The following is a 17,452-nucleotide window of genomic DNA, read 5'->3' as shown; positions in this document are numbered from 1 at the left end:
CAGTCACAAACAGAACTGCCGCTTTTACCTGGTCATCTGCAGATTAAAAATGACCCATTCTCTCGGATGAGGGAGCCCCGTCACTGTCACGTGATCAGCGTGGTTGCTAAGCCAAGTCTGAGCCCGCGTGTGGCGGAAGCTGCGACGGTTCCGGCTTGTGAAGGTGACTGGGATCCACCATCTATATCCTAGATCTTGTTCCTCTCCTCCCAGCAAGTAACGTTTCTGTGGAAACTCTGGAAATTTTACTTCTGGATTCTCAGAGAGCACAGCCTAGAAAAGTATTTTTTCAAGCAGAAATGGGGAGTTTCATATATTTATTGTAAATAAAAACGATGAACTAACTCTACCCAAGAGGATGTAGAGATAACAAAGAAATTTCAGATGCCACATAATGCTCTGAACTACTGACAAACTATGTCAATCATCACTTTTACTGAATTTATTCAAAAACTTTAAATCATGTTTCTACTGAGCAAAGTCGTGAAATATAATTTGGAAAGGTTAAACAGTTTGTTCTACTTACTAGAATGGAAAAGCAGATATATCAGATAAAAAAATTACTTAAATTTTTTCCCAGAGAATATGTAGCTAGGGGATTGTTGATACGTTTGTAAGTATATTCAGCATGTTCACATAAGATTGCCTAAGGAAGGTGGGCAGTTAATGAAGCTAAATTATATTGGGTTACCAGTAGTAGGAATTTTCCAGATAAATATCCAAGTGAAATCCATCTTCCTTGGTTTTGAAGATAATATTCTTATCAATTCATATATGAATCATTTGGATATAATTTTTGCATAGAGTAATCAATATGTTGTTCTCGAAAACTCGTAAAAATCTATCCAAAATTTAGAAAATTACTACTACCTGTCCTTCCAACTGGATGTGTAGAACTTCATGAATTCCTAGAAAGTTTGATTTCCTAGTATTATTAGCCAAGTAAGACTATCACTAACTTCATGAATGCCAAGAAGTAATTGGATAAAGGCCTAATAGTAATCGGTGTCTGGTATGTGAGGCTTAACGAACAATGAGGACAGACGCTTTCATGGTTATCTTGCCTCGAGCAGGAGCTGTGTTAGATCACTGCTGGCATGGTGCTGCCTCTGAATAAATACAAATTGAATTTACGGGTCCCTAAGTTGAAATTTATTGTAGTATTGCATACACTTATACAAAAAACTCGAATAAGATTTAATCTTAAAATTAATAAATGCTTTTTCATCGAAGCACACTACTTGGCTATTTGAGAAAATTTGTATTTTGTGTTAAAAGTTTATCAGATTATCTGTAAATGAATATGATTATCCGATTCAGAGTTACATTAATAACTGGCCATACATTTCCTTGAAAGCTGAACAGCATTTACGCTTGAAAAGAGGTAAATGCTCACAAGCAATTTTTTTTTTTTTTTTTTTTTTTTTTGCTCGACCTGCGTAACTCTGGCGGTTGCCGTTAGAATCTCTGATAACCGTAAGGACAGGGTAGCCTTCCTGCAGCGTCCAGGTGTCCATAATTGTCTTGACGGTCAGATCTTTGGGCAAAGATCCATCCTGATGCGCTGAAACTGTCATATACCGCCACAAGTCGTCCTGGTCGGCATTCTTATAACTCCTGAAATTTTTGTGTTGTAAACAGCATTTTCATGATTCAATTAAAGAGAGAGAGTGAGGGATTGGGTTTCTCTCAGGAATCCTTGGTAATTTTTCATTATGAATGAATTGGTTCTTCTGTTTTGTGCTTATCAAAATGAAGTTTTTGTTTAAACTGAAAGATCTTAGTCAGGGGCCTGATATCTCGATGGATTTACATAAAAAATAATTTTTATTGAAAGCATACTTTAGGTATGACCCTTAATCATGGTGGGTTAAACCCAGAATAAACTTTGTGGACTTACATTGAAGATAAATAAGCTGCAAGACCCTTCTTGAAGGTACTTTCTGTCAGGAAATGTTTCATCATTCGTATTACAGAGGCGCCTGTGAAATTAAAATAAACAGAGATAAGACACAGAGGATTATTGTTCCCTAAAAGAACGAATTTACACCAATACATTCGTGTGCCATCATACCCATGTAGTACGTGCGCAGAGTAAAACAGAAATTAACATCTCGTATTCTGGAAAACGTTCCCGAAGATCATAGAAAGAAAAGAACCTTACCTTTGCTATAAGGGATTTGATCGAAAACCTGATCTATATCGGCAGGGTTTGCAAGAGGCTTGCTAATCGGATGGGAGGATTTCAGTGAATCCATTGTCATTACGGACTGAAGTCGACTGACAACAAATTGTTCCAAAATTCCCAAGCTGGTTCCATCTACAATATAAGATGTTCATGTTCTACTATGAGTTCGAATATCAAAGTTAACTCACTAGAAAGTATCAAAGCAAACCCATTAGGTATTAAATAGTGCTAATCACCTGGCTTTATTTCCTATTATTCATTAGAACAGCACTGTTTGCAATTAAAAAATTATATATTTCATTGATTTTTGTCAAATTATCAGGCCGTTCGATAACAACAGAATTTGCAAATATGTTGTTATTTTTCAGCGATTACATTTAGAGGTACACTTTAGCATGAATGTTTAAATTAAATTATGAGATCTATATTGCCTCATTTAAAATTTTATCACATTGCTAATGGTATTTCCAACATCAAACATAACTTCAGAAGTATCCATAACGGCCCATAGAAAAATCAGAAAATGCTTAGAGTAGTTACCCCCAAAATATTCCAATTACCTGATCAATAGCAACATCGGACATGTAGGTAGCAAAGCCTTCGTTCAGCCAAAGATCCGTCCACCACTTGAATGTCACAAGATTCCCAAACCACTGATGAGCCAGTTCGTGCGCCACCAACTGGGACACTTGCCTTCGGTGCGATGCAGAGGCGCGTTTAGGGTCGGCTAACAACACAGATTCCCTGAGGAGAGAAAGCGCTAACAGTTTTCAGGGGACTGCGTTTGTTTACGTCCACAGTTTGCAGATAATAAACAGAGCTATATTTATTGCAACATTTTTTTTCTCAGGCCAAATGAAAGCAAGATAGAAAAAACCTAGCCCCGAGGAAGGAATATGTCAGTTTTTAATATCGTACAGACATGCTTTCCCTTATTCATTAATGATGTAGCCTACTCTTCCATAGCTTTATCGCTGGAACAGTCAATACAAATACTGTGCTCCTTCGGCGATTCAATTACCTGTATGTAACGAGACCCCAGTTTTCCATGGCTTGAAATGTCGTTTCCGGAACTGCTGCCATGTCCATCTTCCTCAAAGGGTAGGGCAGGTTGAAGTAGTCCTCGAAGAAAGACATCGCAAAGGACCCCACTTCAAGGGCTAAGGATGTCTGGTCTAATTTATCTTCACTTGTCCATACTATGACGTTCATGTTGAAGAAGGTATTTTATGATCATTAATTAGTTTACATTCTGTTTCTACAGAAATTTTATACCTATAATATGGAAATGGAGGCTGACTTAAAGACAAACGTGCTATAGTAGTTTCATCTGAGGAAGTGTAATATTTTTAAAAGATTAATCTTTGAAAATATAAAATGACAAACAGACTCCACAAACCTTTCAGGCGTCCCTTTCCTTGACCTTCCAGATCTCGGAAGCTGTAGTCTGATATAAGGAATGCTACTAAGTACGTGGACATATTGAGAGTGGTAGCAAACTGGTCCCACAGCCATCCATCTCGGTTGGGACTAACGAAATAAAAATTAAAGTAATGTTGAAACGTACAGAACATTCAAATTCTTCTTTTCAGTTTTTGTACTGACATTTATGAGCAGAATGATATATATGCTAGGTACTGACTAGAGTTAATCCGGACAGGTAAAGTTGACTATGATTCTTCTAAGATATGAAATGAAACCAAAAATGTACAAGGTTTCATTGTCTCTATGACTGTAATGAAAGAAAAAAATAAGCATTTGGTTCTTGATAGATATAATACAACCATCTAGCAACCACATACACGGGAGTCGTTCTGATAAGAGGCATGTTGGATATAGCAGTCATGTGACTCTCTCTGGCTATATGGATATCAAATGTTGCTTTCAGCGCTGGTTCATCAAAGCAAGGGAAAGCTCTACGGGCATCTGCTGGCCAGAACTGCGTCACAGCTAATTTTCTGCAATTAGAATGGAAGAAGGAACGTTCAAAATACAGTAGTTCATTATTTTGAAGTAGCACCCTGCTTCAAAAGGACAGTGCTTTTCAAGAAAAACATATTCAAAACTTTTTTGGAACCCAAGCTTTCTGCTTCAGAAGACCAAGGAGGCATTTCTAATAGCCTATTTTAAACTCCAATTTTGTAATACCATAAAATCAAACCTTAGACTATTAAATTATGATTTGCTTGTCAATAAATTCTAGTCGTCAAAAGCGTTGAGCATCAAGAATGATGAAAAAAAAAAAATATTAAGACTGATACTCGCCTTTCAACGCCATCTTTATCCACGTACGAAGTTTTATAAAAGCCGCGAGGAATCTCGTTAAGGACACCCTCGAACTGCATTGACAGTAAATAAGCTTTACCCTGACGAAGGCGGCGCCGCAGTTGCAAGGTGTACTGTTCTCGATCCGAGTTATATTTCTCCTGACGAATTGGATGAGACCGTCGGCGTTTGTTTTAAAGTGGACACCTGCAATGAACAGAAAGGTTATTAACTCGTCATTTATCCACCTTTACGCGTCACCTACTCCGAGATGCTGTAGTAGATTCACATCAGCCGTGCATCTGATGTCTAGGCAGTCCCTTACGACGATTCTGATTGGCTGGAAACTCTGTCTCAAGAGAGAGTTCACATAGGCAGGATGTATGTTCCACTTCTCCTGAGGGATACGTCTTCCAAAACAGCCAATCAGGATCGTAGCAAGGGACTTGCCTAGGCCTCAGATGCACGGCTGATGTGAATCTGCTATAGTACTAAACATGGTGGAAGCTCCATGGGGACGCCGTGTTCAGTACTATCCCCTCGGGGATCAGAGTATACCAACAGAAAGATCACTGAGTGATAATGCTAAACATCGTTCCCTTCGTTTAAATATGTTGAAGATACATTACAGTCTGTGGTTTTAGGAGGCTTCTGATAAAACTACATTGAAGGGTGTATCAAAGTACAATTTTTTTTTTTTTTTTTTCTATTTAGTGAAATGGGGCCCCTAAGTGAAACCATTTCACTAAGACTTGTATCACTGCAGCGTTTTCTCAAGTTAATAGAATACCATATAAGAAAATGGCACTTTTGAGGGAATATTATTCGAATTAAAGTAAATGGAAATGATCCACCTGTATGTTCTATAAACCTCACGTAAGTTAACCATCAATTTTTTTTATCGAAGAGCTAATAATAATGAAGATAATAATAATTTCAATTTTCTTGGGCCTTCGTGACTTACCATTGGCTGTGTTATTCTTGACAACAAGGTCTGCCAAATGCAGTATGATTCTCGACGTTGGCTTGACAACTTCTAGCTCCACTTCGATATACCCTTGGAAAGTGTTGCTGTCATTTAGAAATGGCTGAAGCTTGACGACGTAATGAACGGGGTGGAGTGTCGTTGGTAGTCGAATGTTGGTCCATTCATTACTATTAGAGCGATTCATCTGATAAGTTAAATGAAAGGATATATTAAGCACAAACTTTAGTTAATATACTCATGCCCAGTGCGATAGATAGTATAAACTGGAAGACGTTGAGGAAAGAAAACATTTCATCTGAATGGAAAATATTTGGAGCAAAGCTAGCATTATTATTTGCACTCTTATTATCATTTGCAACAGTACAGGCTACCCAGGAGTAAAAATCCGTCCTGACATATGTGTATCAAGCTTAAACTAAAGCATGAGGAACAACAACGACGAGATTTTGCCCTTCGATATATATATATATATATATATATATATATATATATATATATATATATATATATATATAGATATAGATATTATAAAGTATATTACATTATCTCTGAATATGTAAATTTCAGGTGAAATATGCCTTAGCAAGCTGGGACCTCTTGGCAACAATCGCCGAAGCAAAGGTAGAGATTTGAAAAGTACGATTATGCTTAAATCTATCAAACAAGCAATTAATCCTGAAAAATATGGTTCATTTGTGACTACTAAAAAAGAAAAACTACTACTGGATTTGATAAATACTGAACCGCAGAGATTTATAAAAAGGCGATTTCTTATATTGAACATGCACACTTACTCTCACGAGTAATCATACAGATTTTCAAAATCAGTTGACTGGCAATGTAAACACTTTCGAAACACACAGAAAAGTTAAAAGTTCATTTACCTTTCTCGAGTAGACCGTGGAAAAAATCATTGTCGTTACGCACAGAAGAACGAACGAAGTTAACTGGTGATGGTTACATACGCTGCCGATTGCCATTGTCAAAAGCTTGAGTTACTATAATTAAAAAAAATTAAACTGTTAGTTGCTGTTGACGCTTTCCGTATCAGAGTAAACTGAATGATTTTACTTGACGGTGATGCTTATAGTTTGTTTAAAGTATGCAGTTAGGGAAATTTGCAGTAATGAGGTGAATGTCACTTGGTAGAAGAAAAATAATACAATGTATACATAAAATCTGAGGTAGCCTGATTCAAATTTCTATACGGGACAAAATTTGGTAGTGTCAATTTCAAATAATGTCATTGATTAGTTACTTTTAGATGATTACGTGTTGCTTACCATTCTAGAATTCAACTTCACACTTCATAGTTCGTTATAAAAAGATTCATGGTCTTAATGTTCTGCTAAGGCGCAGATACGTAATAAATGAGTCCACTTCTGATAAACATCACGTAATCATTGTTACTGTCCTTCATTTATAATTGCTTTTCGTTAATGAGGCGATATTGTAGGTATAACCAGCTCGTTGGACAAAGTATTACAAAGCAGAAAGCCCATATATATATATATATATATATATATATATATATATATATATATATATATATATATATATATATATATATATATATATATATATATATATATATATGGGCTTTCTGCTTGTAATACTTTCAGTATTACAAAGTATTACAAAGCAGAAAGCCCATATATATATATATATATATATATATATATATATATATATATATATATATATATATATATATATATATATAGTATGTATGTATATATATATGGGCTTTCTGCTTTGTAATACTTTCAGTCCAACGAGCTGGTTATACCTACAATATCGCCTCATTAACGAAAAGCAATTTATAAATGAAGGACAGAAACAATGATTACGTGATGTTTATCAGAAGTGGACTCATTTATTACGTATCTGCGCATTAACAGAACATTAAGACCATGAATCTTTTTATAACGAACTATGAAGTGTGACGATGAATTTCAGAATGGTAAGCAACACGCAATCATCTAAAAGTAACTAATCAATGACATTATTTGAAATTAACACTACCAAATTTTGTATATAGTAATATATATCATATATATATATATATATATATATATATAATATATATATATATATATGTATATATATATATATATATATATATATATATATATATATATATATATATATATATATATATATATATATATATATTTGAAATTAACACTACCAAATTTTATATATATATATATATATATATATATATATATATATATATATATATATGTGTGTGTGTGTGTGTGTGTGCGCGCGAGCTCTACACCAAGAGTCAGTTCATGTCAGCCATTCATGGAATGCTTCTCAAGATAGGAAGCTAATGAGATACCAGTCAACTGGTAATATTAACTAGCGGTTCACTCTCAACCCAGGGAAGCGTTCAAATAAGGATCCAAATACCAGGCGCATTCTCTCTAACTCTGGCATCCATAGGAATTGTGTGGTGCAGAAGTGAATAGGTCTACACTGTTTACGAAAAGGAAAACTGAATTTATAATAATAATAAACAAATGAATAATGCACGAGAACTTCGGAGACAGCCAGCCTACGCCAAGGGTGATTTACCCACATCGCTAAAGATTCTTTCTCCCAAAAGTGCCTTTTCTCCCTCATGAAATTAGTTTTCGGTAATCTTGAGTTCCGCCTTCGGTAAAATTCCTGTAAAAATTCACACCTATTTATTTGCGCTGATATCAAAGAGGCAAACATAATTGATCAAAATTAGTTACCAAAATCTATGGCGATGGTGTTCGGACATCAAGACGGAAGGATTCTCCCGTCAGAAAGTCCAGCTTCCTGCCTCTCTCAAAATCTAATCAGTGGTGTCTAGGTGTAAGATTCATCTTCCGGTAAAATTATCATGAAAAACTGAAACTATTTTTTTTAAATAATACAGCGACGAAGGAGCCAAATAATACAAAAGTAAAGAGACTGCTTGAAGCTGGAAGCTGAGTTAACTTACCAGTATGGTAGATGCTTAAGAACATTCAGTTGTAGCAGTATAATCTTGCATGACACTGTCCACCCACTTACTACTGTATCACCAAGCCCACAGAACTATACATAGATTCGTATTACGATAGTTTTGAGCCTTTCTATAAGATCCGGTGAAAAATAATATTTTATGGAACTTTCATAGTTCGAGAATTACATACGCAGACATTCAACTTGAAAAACAAAGCGCAAAAAAAAAAAGTTAAACATTCAAATAAAATCAGAGCAACTGATTTTCGCGGCTGATCCTACTCAAATTTTCGGAGTTGAGTGAATGCTGTTGATGATTTTAGGGGGAATTCAGACGCAATGATAACGCCTTTCAAAACTTTTATGATTTCATATGTACAAGTATACTTTTGATAGTGCTAAGCCATACAGTTTATACACAAACATGCACAGGTATTACAAAATAATATAAGCTAATAGTATCATGGAAAAATGAGAAACACTATTTAAACACAATTACACTTGCTTTTGTATAATGAGTTTTCAAATAAATCGGCCACTTCAAGCGGGAAAGAAGTGTTTCCACAAGTTCAAAACAGAAGAGAATGAGTTACATGACAAGAACAAGCATAGTCATGGTCCACGAACAGTAATGGACTAAGGTTAAGGGACAGCGATGAGAGATGTTGAAAGATGAAAGCATTCCCTTACCCCGAGTCACTATCAACTGCTAGTGATAATCATTTAACCAACAGATTCCTAAAGTAAATTTAGTAAAAGCACCGGTGGCCAAGTTTGAGTAGAAAATACCGATTTTCCATGTTGCTAAAACTATTTGCTATGATGCTCAGAAACGATTCTAAACCAAGCATTCTGGCAACGTTTTTATTCGGGTCATAATTAAGAAGTGCTTACTGCATCCCTGACGGGCACACCACCCATTGAGTTCTAGATCGGTTACTTCCGTGACATTTTCCAACTGGACTGTCTTTTCTTTCTTTCCTTCTTTCTTTAGCCTGCGATTGGCTAGACAGGACATCAGACCTTCGATGACCTGTTTTACATTGTATAGATTACGTTTTGCATAAACGCTGCTGAATATATGATTATTGCGTTCTTACTGCTACCCATAGCATGTAAATACATATTCAGAATTTCAGCTGAAATTTGCATGCGACAAATCATGACCGAACTTTTTTTTAGTGCATGGCCAAAAAAAGGAGAAAATGCAATTTTCGTAATGCCATATTCTTCTCGTGCATTTAATACACAGCAGCGCAGTTGTATTAAATTGCGTGCAATGATGTTCGTTCATACAGGTGTGCTTCCTATCTTTTCCTAGATCAAGAGCTCATTTGCTTAACTCCCTTTCCTACCCTCCGTCCAGACCAATGAAATCGTTTTCCCTGTTCGGCCCTCAGTCAGTGATGAACCTCGCATGACAGTCAACTGGTTGCAAGTTTATCTTCTATTCATCATTTATTTATTCACATCTTTGTATATTAATGCCCTACTTGCTGCAATTCGTGTCTTGCACGACATATATTCATTTCAAAATCTTCAGTCTAAGAATGGCGGCAGTACCCCACTGCACATGATAAAAACAGGTCGTATCCAGTCTAAATGTTTAATGCGTGGATTGTATATCATTTCATAAAAAAAAAAAAAAAAAAAAAAACGGTCACCCTCAGCAGTTGTCGAAGTTGACAAAAACTAACTTAAAGAAAACGGAAGTACAATCAAAGTTCGGCTGATACGAGGGCTGGTGTTTGAAAGATAAGATTTTATATCAAGGAGGTATCCAACATTCTTGTGCAGGTATGCGTGTACTTGCATATCCTTTTGTAAATTTGTATTATGTTATCATTTAAGCACGTTGTATAAGAATAAACTTGAATGTGTTTGTGTGTGCGTATGAGAGAGGGAGAAGTTTCTCATTGGACGAGCGGGTTGCGTACTCGCCTATCGATTTGGTAGCCCGAGTTTACTCCCTGCTCTGCCAGTGTGGAATCGATTTGGTAGCCTGAGTTCTCTCCCTGCTCTGCCGATGCTGAATCGACTTGGCAGCCCGAGTTCTCTCCCTGCTCTGGTGATTAGAAATTCATCTCTCGTTATAATGTGGTTCGGATCCCACAATTAGATGTAGGTGGTCCCGTTGCTAAGTAACAAATTGGTTCCTATAGCCATATAAAAATATCCAAACATTCGGGCCAGGCCTAGGAGAGCTGTTAATCAGCTCAGTGGTTTGGTTAAACTAAGATATACTTATTTATGAGAGAGGGAGATAGTTCAATCCTGAACTAGTCATTTTGGTAGTCCAAGAAAAAGAAACATGGTAGAGTTAAAAACAGAAAACAGTTTTACGCTACTCATTCTCATAACCTAAGAAAAATAAAATTTTAAAAATATGCTAAGAAATCCAAAAGGTCGCAACGCTCACCAGTCAGCTTTCAGTGTACAGAGTGACCTATAGGTTCTGTACATGTGACAGAATTCACTCAACCGCAAACTTTCATCACCTTAAAAGACGTATAGAAGCATTTTCAATTCATTTCTAACGCAGTGAAGGAGCTGACGAAGATTATGAATATTAATAATCGACTGTGTATCCCAATTTGGTGTTTTATTTTCCTCATCTTACTGAGCTTGAATCTGGCAGTGAACAGGCAGACAACGAGACCGAAACAAAATTTTAGTGTTCGGTACTTAAAACGTTTTGCTATAGTATAATGGCAATATAAACTATATCAATTCCCTGTTTGAATATTATTACGAAAAAGGAATATTGTTCTTGTCTTGAAAAACAAGCAATAGGTTGCTCTTGATGCGTAAAAGGTTCCCCACCTCTGAGTGACAGCTGTCCGATAGAGTGAGCTGTTGGCGTAATGGCCATAAAACAGTTAACTGATACCCAAGGTATCTAATGTGGAGGCGCTTAAATGTTTCTTCAAAATTACGTGTGCATGTTACTTGCTGATGAAAACCAGAAAATAAGTGTGGTTAACTCGTACTCTCAAGTCTTTGTGTTTATTCAGAATAACTGAAAATTTCCATGCGGGAATATCATAGATATATAGATATATGATATTTTATCTTTACGTTTTGCTGTCATACAAGAAAACGGAATCTTCTCAGTAACCATCTAAAGTTATTTGCGCTTTTGTAATCTCTCAAGCCTTAATATGATTTCCTTTTGGATTTAATTGCACTTGTATGGGTGTTCTGACTTCACTATGTACAAAATGTTTTATAGAGAAAAGTAAACCCACACACACACACGCGCACACACAAAAGCTCCTAGGAGTGAGACACACTCATAGTGCCACTTTAGGAACCTCACTTTAGACGACCACTATTATCAAGGACTATTTTTGTCCTAAATCCGCATTGCACCTGCAACCAAGAATACTACAGTTTCTAACCAGACATTTATGAATACAAAAATAAATTCAAATTCATAGTTTGCAGTTATACACAATGGTGCATGTAAGTGTTTGTGCGTGTGGTATTGTGAGACCAAAGAAAATACACTAAACAAATGAGATACAATTTAGCTAAACCCATGTGGTTGGCACAGAGGCAATTGACCAACCCAAAAACAAGAAGCTATATTGTAACCTTTAAGGATTAGGCTTGCCAGATTTGTTTCGACCTTTTGTAGTAATGTTCATTTAAATATTACTTTGAAGCTCAAAAAAGCTTGTCAGTTTCGAAGTTTTACCAGCTTATTTACATACGAAAGTTGTTTTAGAAGGAAAGTCATGATGATAAACATTGTAATGATGGGTATATTGTCCCTATTATTAGCCATCATTCTGGGCACTGGTTTTGATTCTATGAAAATTGGGGTGACATGCGAAGCACTGGTTTATTTTCGGCTATTTATCGCTAGGACAGTGAAAGTGGGAGTTAAAGTAGTTGGACAGCTAAATAAATAGATCCAGAAAATATAGGCGATGAAGTACTACAATGATCTACGTACAGGTGGAACCGGAAGAAAAGCTATTGCTGTTGTTACTGTACCGATCTCGTGTACATGTTCCATTCCATTATCTATGACAGTATGACGTACGTGTTCATCTACTGTAAACAGTCAGCAGTGTGGCATAGTACTTCACCAAAACTTGTCTCTCCAGTTAGGAAGTAATCTGCTTTTATTCCGACTTTAGAATTCATTTCATTATTCGTATGCTCATCGTGAATGCTTGCTATCTTAATATTCTCGTTCACTAATTCCAATGCACTTTGATTCCTTTTAACATACATCGAGACAAGACTATTCATTATCTCTATCTATATGCTACATTCCTTTCAAGGACACTCGGTACTGATACACTGGTTCCTTCCACGGTTTGTTTTGATGTATGCATTTGGCTTCTCCGGTGAAAAGGAAAACATCTATTCTCAGGGTTACACGTTGAAATAAGACTGACCATTTTTCGCCGAAGACAGGCAGGATAAGAGACATCAATATTAATTTTTGTGTGGAGAGTGACGATGCGCCCTACTCAGGCTGCCCCTCACTACTGAGGGCATTGACGGATTAGGTGAGTGACATACTTCTCTCTCTCTCTCTCTCTCTCTCTCTCTCTCTCTCTCTCTCCAGTGATGACACTCTAGACGAAGGAAGGGTATGATACAACGTTGCAACTATTTAGTTTCTGTCTGTGCCCGTGATGTTTATACCGGTTCGATGTACTTGTTTTTTGTGACTAGTCAAAATGTTTGCGGTATGTCCAGTATCGTCGAATACACTCAAGTTCAGGGAATGAAAGTTTTCGTACTTACCAGTTACTTTAGGTTCGCTTAGTATGTAAATTGTAAATAAAATATCTTCTTGCGGAATTTAGCTTCACATATAAGAAACAATTTTTTCCCAATTGGTGAGCTCTCTCTTGTCAGTTTATTTTGGGATTCATTTGTCCTTTGCTTTTGGGTATTTTTCTGTCGTTAGATTATATCATGTGCTTCTTTGTGCAGAGAAATTTTCTCCCCTCTTTGACCTACATTGCCCTAGCTGCTGAGCAAATCAGAGTTATAAGCTGAACAAATTTTACGAGTCTTTTTGAATGAGGGAGGGCTCGTGATAATCTGGGAGGGTCTGTCATAGCACCCTCTGCGCTCTGCGGTCACTTTGAACACCCACTGCTCCTACTGTGTCAGCGCTCAAAAAGTCACAATGTGGTGTTCTTACCAGATTAGATCTTGTGTATTTATTTGTGTACATTCATATAAGACAGCGAATGCACAAATGGAAATCCTCACACTTTTTTTTGTTTTTTTATCAATTTTGACATGAATATAGACCCATGTCCTTTACTAAAATTGCATTTTTATTCCTAATGGAAAATGAAGCATTCATTGACTAGCATTCTAGAACCGTCATAACTCCTACTCTGACGAAAAAATCTAAAAATTATCTGTTGCATACCAAAAATAGCAGCAACTAATCTGTCTGTTTTTCAATGTTTGTCACCGTCTCTGTAACACTAGATAGATCACCACTAGTCGCACTGCCAGTCAGTTACCCCCACTGAGGCGACATAAAATAATTCATAATACCTTACAGATTAAATCTCGTGAGTGAAATTGCTCGAAAGTCTTCAACACCAGCACGGTAGCTTCCCAATCTTCATAGGAAGCATAGATGGCAATGTTTAAAATGTCTTACAAATCAGAAGACTCGGATGTTCTCTTTCGGATTGCAAGTTTTATCTAATGAAATGCGGAATGTTCAGGACTTATCGTGTCTATTTGTTTCTTACTAATGTTTGTCATTCTTTCACGTATATATGGACCATTAAAATAGTTTTAAAAAGCATCATTTAGGGATGAAAAAAAAAAAAAAAACACGAGAACATAGAGAAGCTACGTGAGAGGAAACCCGTCGTCTCATCTCTCAAGCATCTGCTCGAATTCGATGTACCCTTCGGGCGTCGATGATCTTTGTTGTGACGTTGTTGGATGACTAAAATGGATTGGTTAATCTCGTACCCTAATAGTTTGTTTTTTTATGTTCTAGTATCAAATAACAATATTGAAAATCAGAGGGATGAGGTTGGTTCTAGTGTATACATGCGGCTACGTGTCGGTTCTCTTCAATTGCTTTTGATGGAGCGGCAGTTTATCTCCTATGAAGGGTCCAGGTCATACCGATATCGGGATAAACTGGCTCTATGCATTGTCCCAGATGTCGTCTTTAATATCCTTAATGAACTTCAATTATCATCTGATTTCTAATATAATTATTCTTTATGAAGGTGGCTTTTGTTTTCTTGTATGGCTAACTAATGGCAGAGTCATCACCCTGTGTATTATATGGTCTTATGATCCTATTGGCCATGAAAATGGGGACTAGGCAAGAAAGAATAAATTGAATAACAACGAAGTATTGAATGGAAATGATTGCATGTCACCCGGGGTTTGGACAGAAAATTGAAAGTTTACAAATATCCATTGCTGAAAATTTATAAATCTCTGTTGATGAAAAAAAAAATATGTTGTTGATTAATCTTTTAAAGTAGAGTTGCACTCAGAATGTATTACTATATTTATGTAACATTATCACATCCGAGGAAATAATATCTTCATTCTTACGCGAAGACTTTTCAAATAATATTATACCAGCTGCGAGGGGCACATCGTTAATTAAACCAAGCTTATGTAGTCAAGGTTGAACTAGGAAAGTGGACATAAGTCAGCATTCAGTTCAGTACTCAGAGAATTTAACTGGGATGTGCAATAACATTCCAGACAAAGCAACCAGAACATTTCCTGTTCATATACTATTGGCAACTTTTCCTTCCCCAGTTCAAAATTACAAACCTCGACAGCCACTGTGGAAATATTGCTAACTTTTCCACCCTCAGTTCAAAATTACAAACCTCGACAGTCACTGTAGAAAAACTTGAGACGAACACCCATTACTAGTTTCTGGAAGAAATAATCACCTAACATATGGGCACAAGAATAGAAACCTGCAACGAGCAGGGGATCGGGTATATAGATGATTCCCACGGAAATATCCAGAGCAACTAAATAATGTAAAAGACTTCACTAGGGTAATCATAGTTAACTGCCACAATTTTCCCGAGTCTATAACAAAATGCAAAATCTTGATAGGGAGGTAGTTTTTTTTAAGTCGACCATGACATTTTGTCAATTTGTCTCCATTGCGTCTGACGATGAGGCAGAACGTCTAATTGGAGATCATCTGTTATGATGGCATACGGGGAATTTTTTCCTATATCTTGATCACAGATATCTACTATATTATCCCTACTGGCATTCAAAATCATAACTGATTAATTTACCTTCAGTTTCTCTCGTTTAGTAAAGTCAATACAAGTTTTCTCGGATAATTATTCATAGGGCAGGATATAGCATTTCACTTTTTGTATGATTATCTGCTAAGAAAAATTAGTAGGTACCTATGCATTATGGTTTCTCCCTCCTATAAGTCAAGGGAATGTGCATTTAGCCTGATAGGTGAAAATGGGTATTGATGAAGCAGAGATAAGGAGGGATTAGATATCACTGGATTTTTTTAAAAATAGTTTTTTGAATGTATTGACTTCTCTTTCTTTCACATTCTTCAAGATTCTTCAGTAGTTTTACCAACATTTCATATTGTTTATCAAACTAGTTATTTTCAAAATCTATTAGAAAAATCTCAAATATCATCGAGAGAGAAATATATTTTCATTATGCATTTATTCATGAAATTGTTCCCTTTGAAATTAAAACTTTTTTAATGCAATTTTACATCAAATTTTATGACAGTATTGGTTTTTGAATGATGTACGTTGCTGGTAAAGGTACTTGATTTTTCATTTGGAGGGTTATAGATCATTACCTGACTGGAATAGGATCCAGGGTAAGATTTAAAGATTCTATGCCCAAGGTAGACATGATCGTATTCAAAGGATACCTGACAACACTATAGAAGGTTTTCTGTTGTAACAGTTTCCCTCTTCACCAGTCAAAAGGTAAAAACATATGGTAACTTCAACATAATTATCAAGTTTATGTTCTTAATTTTACAAGGTGCAACTTTTCCTGGAGTTCACTAAACTACACACAGAATGTTTTATCACTTTTTTTAATAGAGTGCATCTCTGTATTACATTTTAAATGTGCTTATCAGTATCAAGTACAACCCACCACGAGTTTCTGTTTAGAACTTACAATTATATACTGTTGGTTTCTGTTTCAAATCGGTCCGGTATGGAGCTTTTCCTTTCCAGATACTGGTATCTGACCTCGAAATTGAAGTTAGCTCTCCCTTTTATTTCTAATGAGACAGGTCAGAAGAGAAGCCTTGTTCTCTCAACCAGTGGACAATACCCTCGTAATTGTCTTCCATCCAGGCGATGTTCACTTTCGTTGTTTCAATGGCCTGCTCAACGGCCCGGTTGGCTGTCAAGAGGTTTTCGGCGTAGTCTTGTTGGAACTGCATCAACTGAAAGAAATCAACAGTCCTTGAAGAATTCAGTCCAAATTTCGTTAATATTATGGATTCACAGATATGAGTGATTGGGTACTTGCTTTTCTCCCTTTTACTCCTATATCCTTGTGAGTGGTGGCCCTTCCTCAACATATAGCACTATTCTTTCCCACCCAAACCTTAGCAAGAGGGCCTTGAAATTGACAAATCTCAACGCAACTGACAAAATTCCCTTTTATAGAACTGACCCGAGGAAACTATGAAAATAAAGGAGGGAAACGATAATCACTACATTTCAAAAGTTATAATGATCGAGGTGTGAATTATACTGAAATTTAAGACAGCGAGGGTCACCTCTCCATAACCATATAAGTCCTATACTGCAAGTTCTTTATAAAAAGATGGAAAAATAATCGTACGTCAAGGTTAAATTTCTATGTAATGATCGCAAATATCAGGAAGTCTGAGGACATTTGCCAGAATGCATCCTTCAATTAACAGTCGATTTATGTTTTATGATTGATGTAAAACTCTCGACATAATTCTCGTGAAAGACTGATATCATCATTTAGGTTCATACCTGTGATAACATCTAGGATATAAT

General features: G+C 36.2%; 3 protein-coding genes across 10 annotated transcripts in view; 1 reads left to right on the top strand and 2 right to left on the bottom strand.

Moving 5' to 3' along the window:
* Nucleotides 1–17,452, top strand: part of LOC135223596 (aminopeptidase N-like) — a 72,403-nt gene that overhangs the window by 51,869 nt on the left and 3,082 nt on the right. The gene's annotated exons all lie outside the window — the stretch shown is intronic.
* LOC135223597 (aminopeptidase N-like) lies at nucleotides 38–2,286 on the bottom strand. Its single transcript, XM_064262151.1, has 4 exons — nucleotides 2,165–2,286; nucleotides 1,901–1,982; nucleotides 1,436–1,617; nucleotides 38–225 (listed from the first exon to the last, which is right to left on the bottom strand). The coding sequence occupies exons 1-4, from the start codon at nucleotides 2,262–2,264 to the stop codon at nucleotides 182–184; spliced, it is 408 nt and encodes a 135-aa protein (XP_064118221.1). The 5' UTR covers nucleotides 2,265–2,286; the 3' UTR covers nucleotides 38–181.
* LOC135224245 (endoplasmic reticulum aminopeptidase 1-like) lies at nucleotides 2,321–4,642 on the bottom strand. Its single transcript, XM_064263096.1, has 6 exons — nucleotides 4,454–4,642; nucleotides 3,991–4,146; nucleotides 3,588–3,718; nucleotides 3,210–3,387; nucleotides 2,729–2,932; nucleotides 2,321–2,375 (listed from the first exon to the last, which is right to left on the bottom strand). The coding sequence occupies exons 1-6, from the start codon at nucleotides 4,531–4,533 to the stop codon at nucleotides 2,321–2,323; spliced, it is 804 nt and encodes a 267-aa protein (XP_064119166.1). The 5' UTR covers nucleotides 4,534–4,642.

This window comes from Macrobrachium nipponense, chromosome 10 (assembly GCF_015104395.2).
Source record: "Macrobrachium nipponense isolate FS-2020 chromosome 10, ASM1510439v2, whole genome shotgun sequence".
Lineage (NCBI taxonomy): Eukaryota > Metazoa > Arthropoda > Malacostraca > Decapoda > Palaemonidae > Macrobrachium > Macrobrachium nipponense.
This window is presented reverse-complemented; position numbering and strand designations above follow the sequence as displayed.

What these genes read in the sequence shown, in the direction of transcription:
- LOC135223597 (XM_064262151.1), bottom strand. Translation starts at nt 2,264, where the DNA reads ATGACAATGGATTCACTGAAATCCTCCCATCCGATTAGCAAGCCTCTT. An exon ending in TCAAATCCCTTATAGCAAAG is followed by an intron (nt 1,983 to 2,164) that starts GTAAGGTTCTTT and finishes TTAATTTCACAG; the next exon opens with GCGCCTCTGTAATACGAATG. An exon ending in CAACCGCCAGAGTTACGCAG is followed by an intron (nt 226 to 1,435) that starts GTCGAGCAAAAA and finishes GAGTTTCCACAG; the next exon opens with AAACGTTACTTGCTGGGAGG.
- LOC135224245 (XM_064263096.1), bottom strand. Translation starts at nt 4,533, where the DNA reads ATGCAGTTCGAGGGTGTCCTTAACGAGATTCCTCGCGGCTTTTATAAA. An exon ending in CTTATCAGAACGACTCCCGT is followed by an intron (nt 3,719 to 3,990) that starts GTATGTGGTTGC and finishes TTATTTCGTTAG; the next exon opens with TCCCAACCGAGATGGATGGC. An exon ending in AGGAAAGGGACGCCTGAAAG is followed by an intron (nt 3,388 to 3,587) that starts GTTTGTGGAGTC and finishes TGAACGTCATAG; the next exon opens with TATGGACAAGTGAAGATAAA.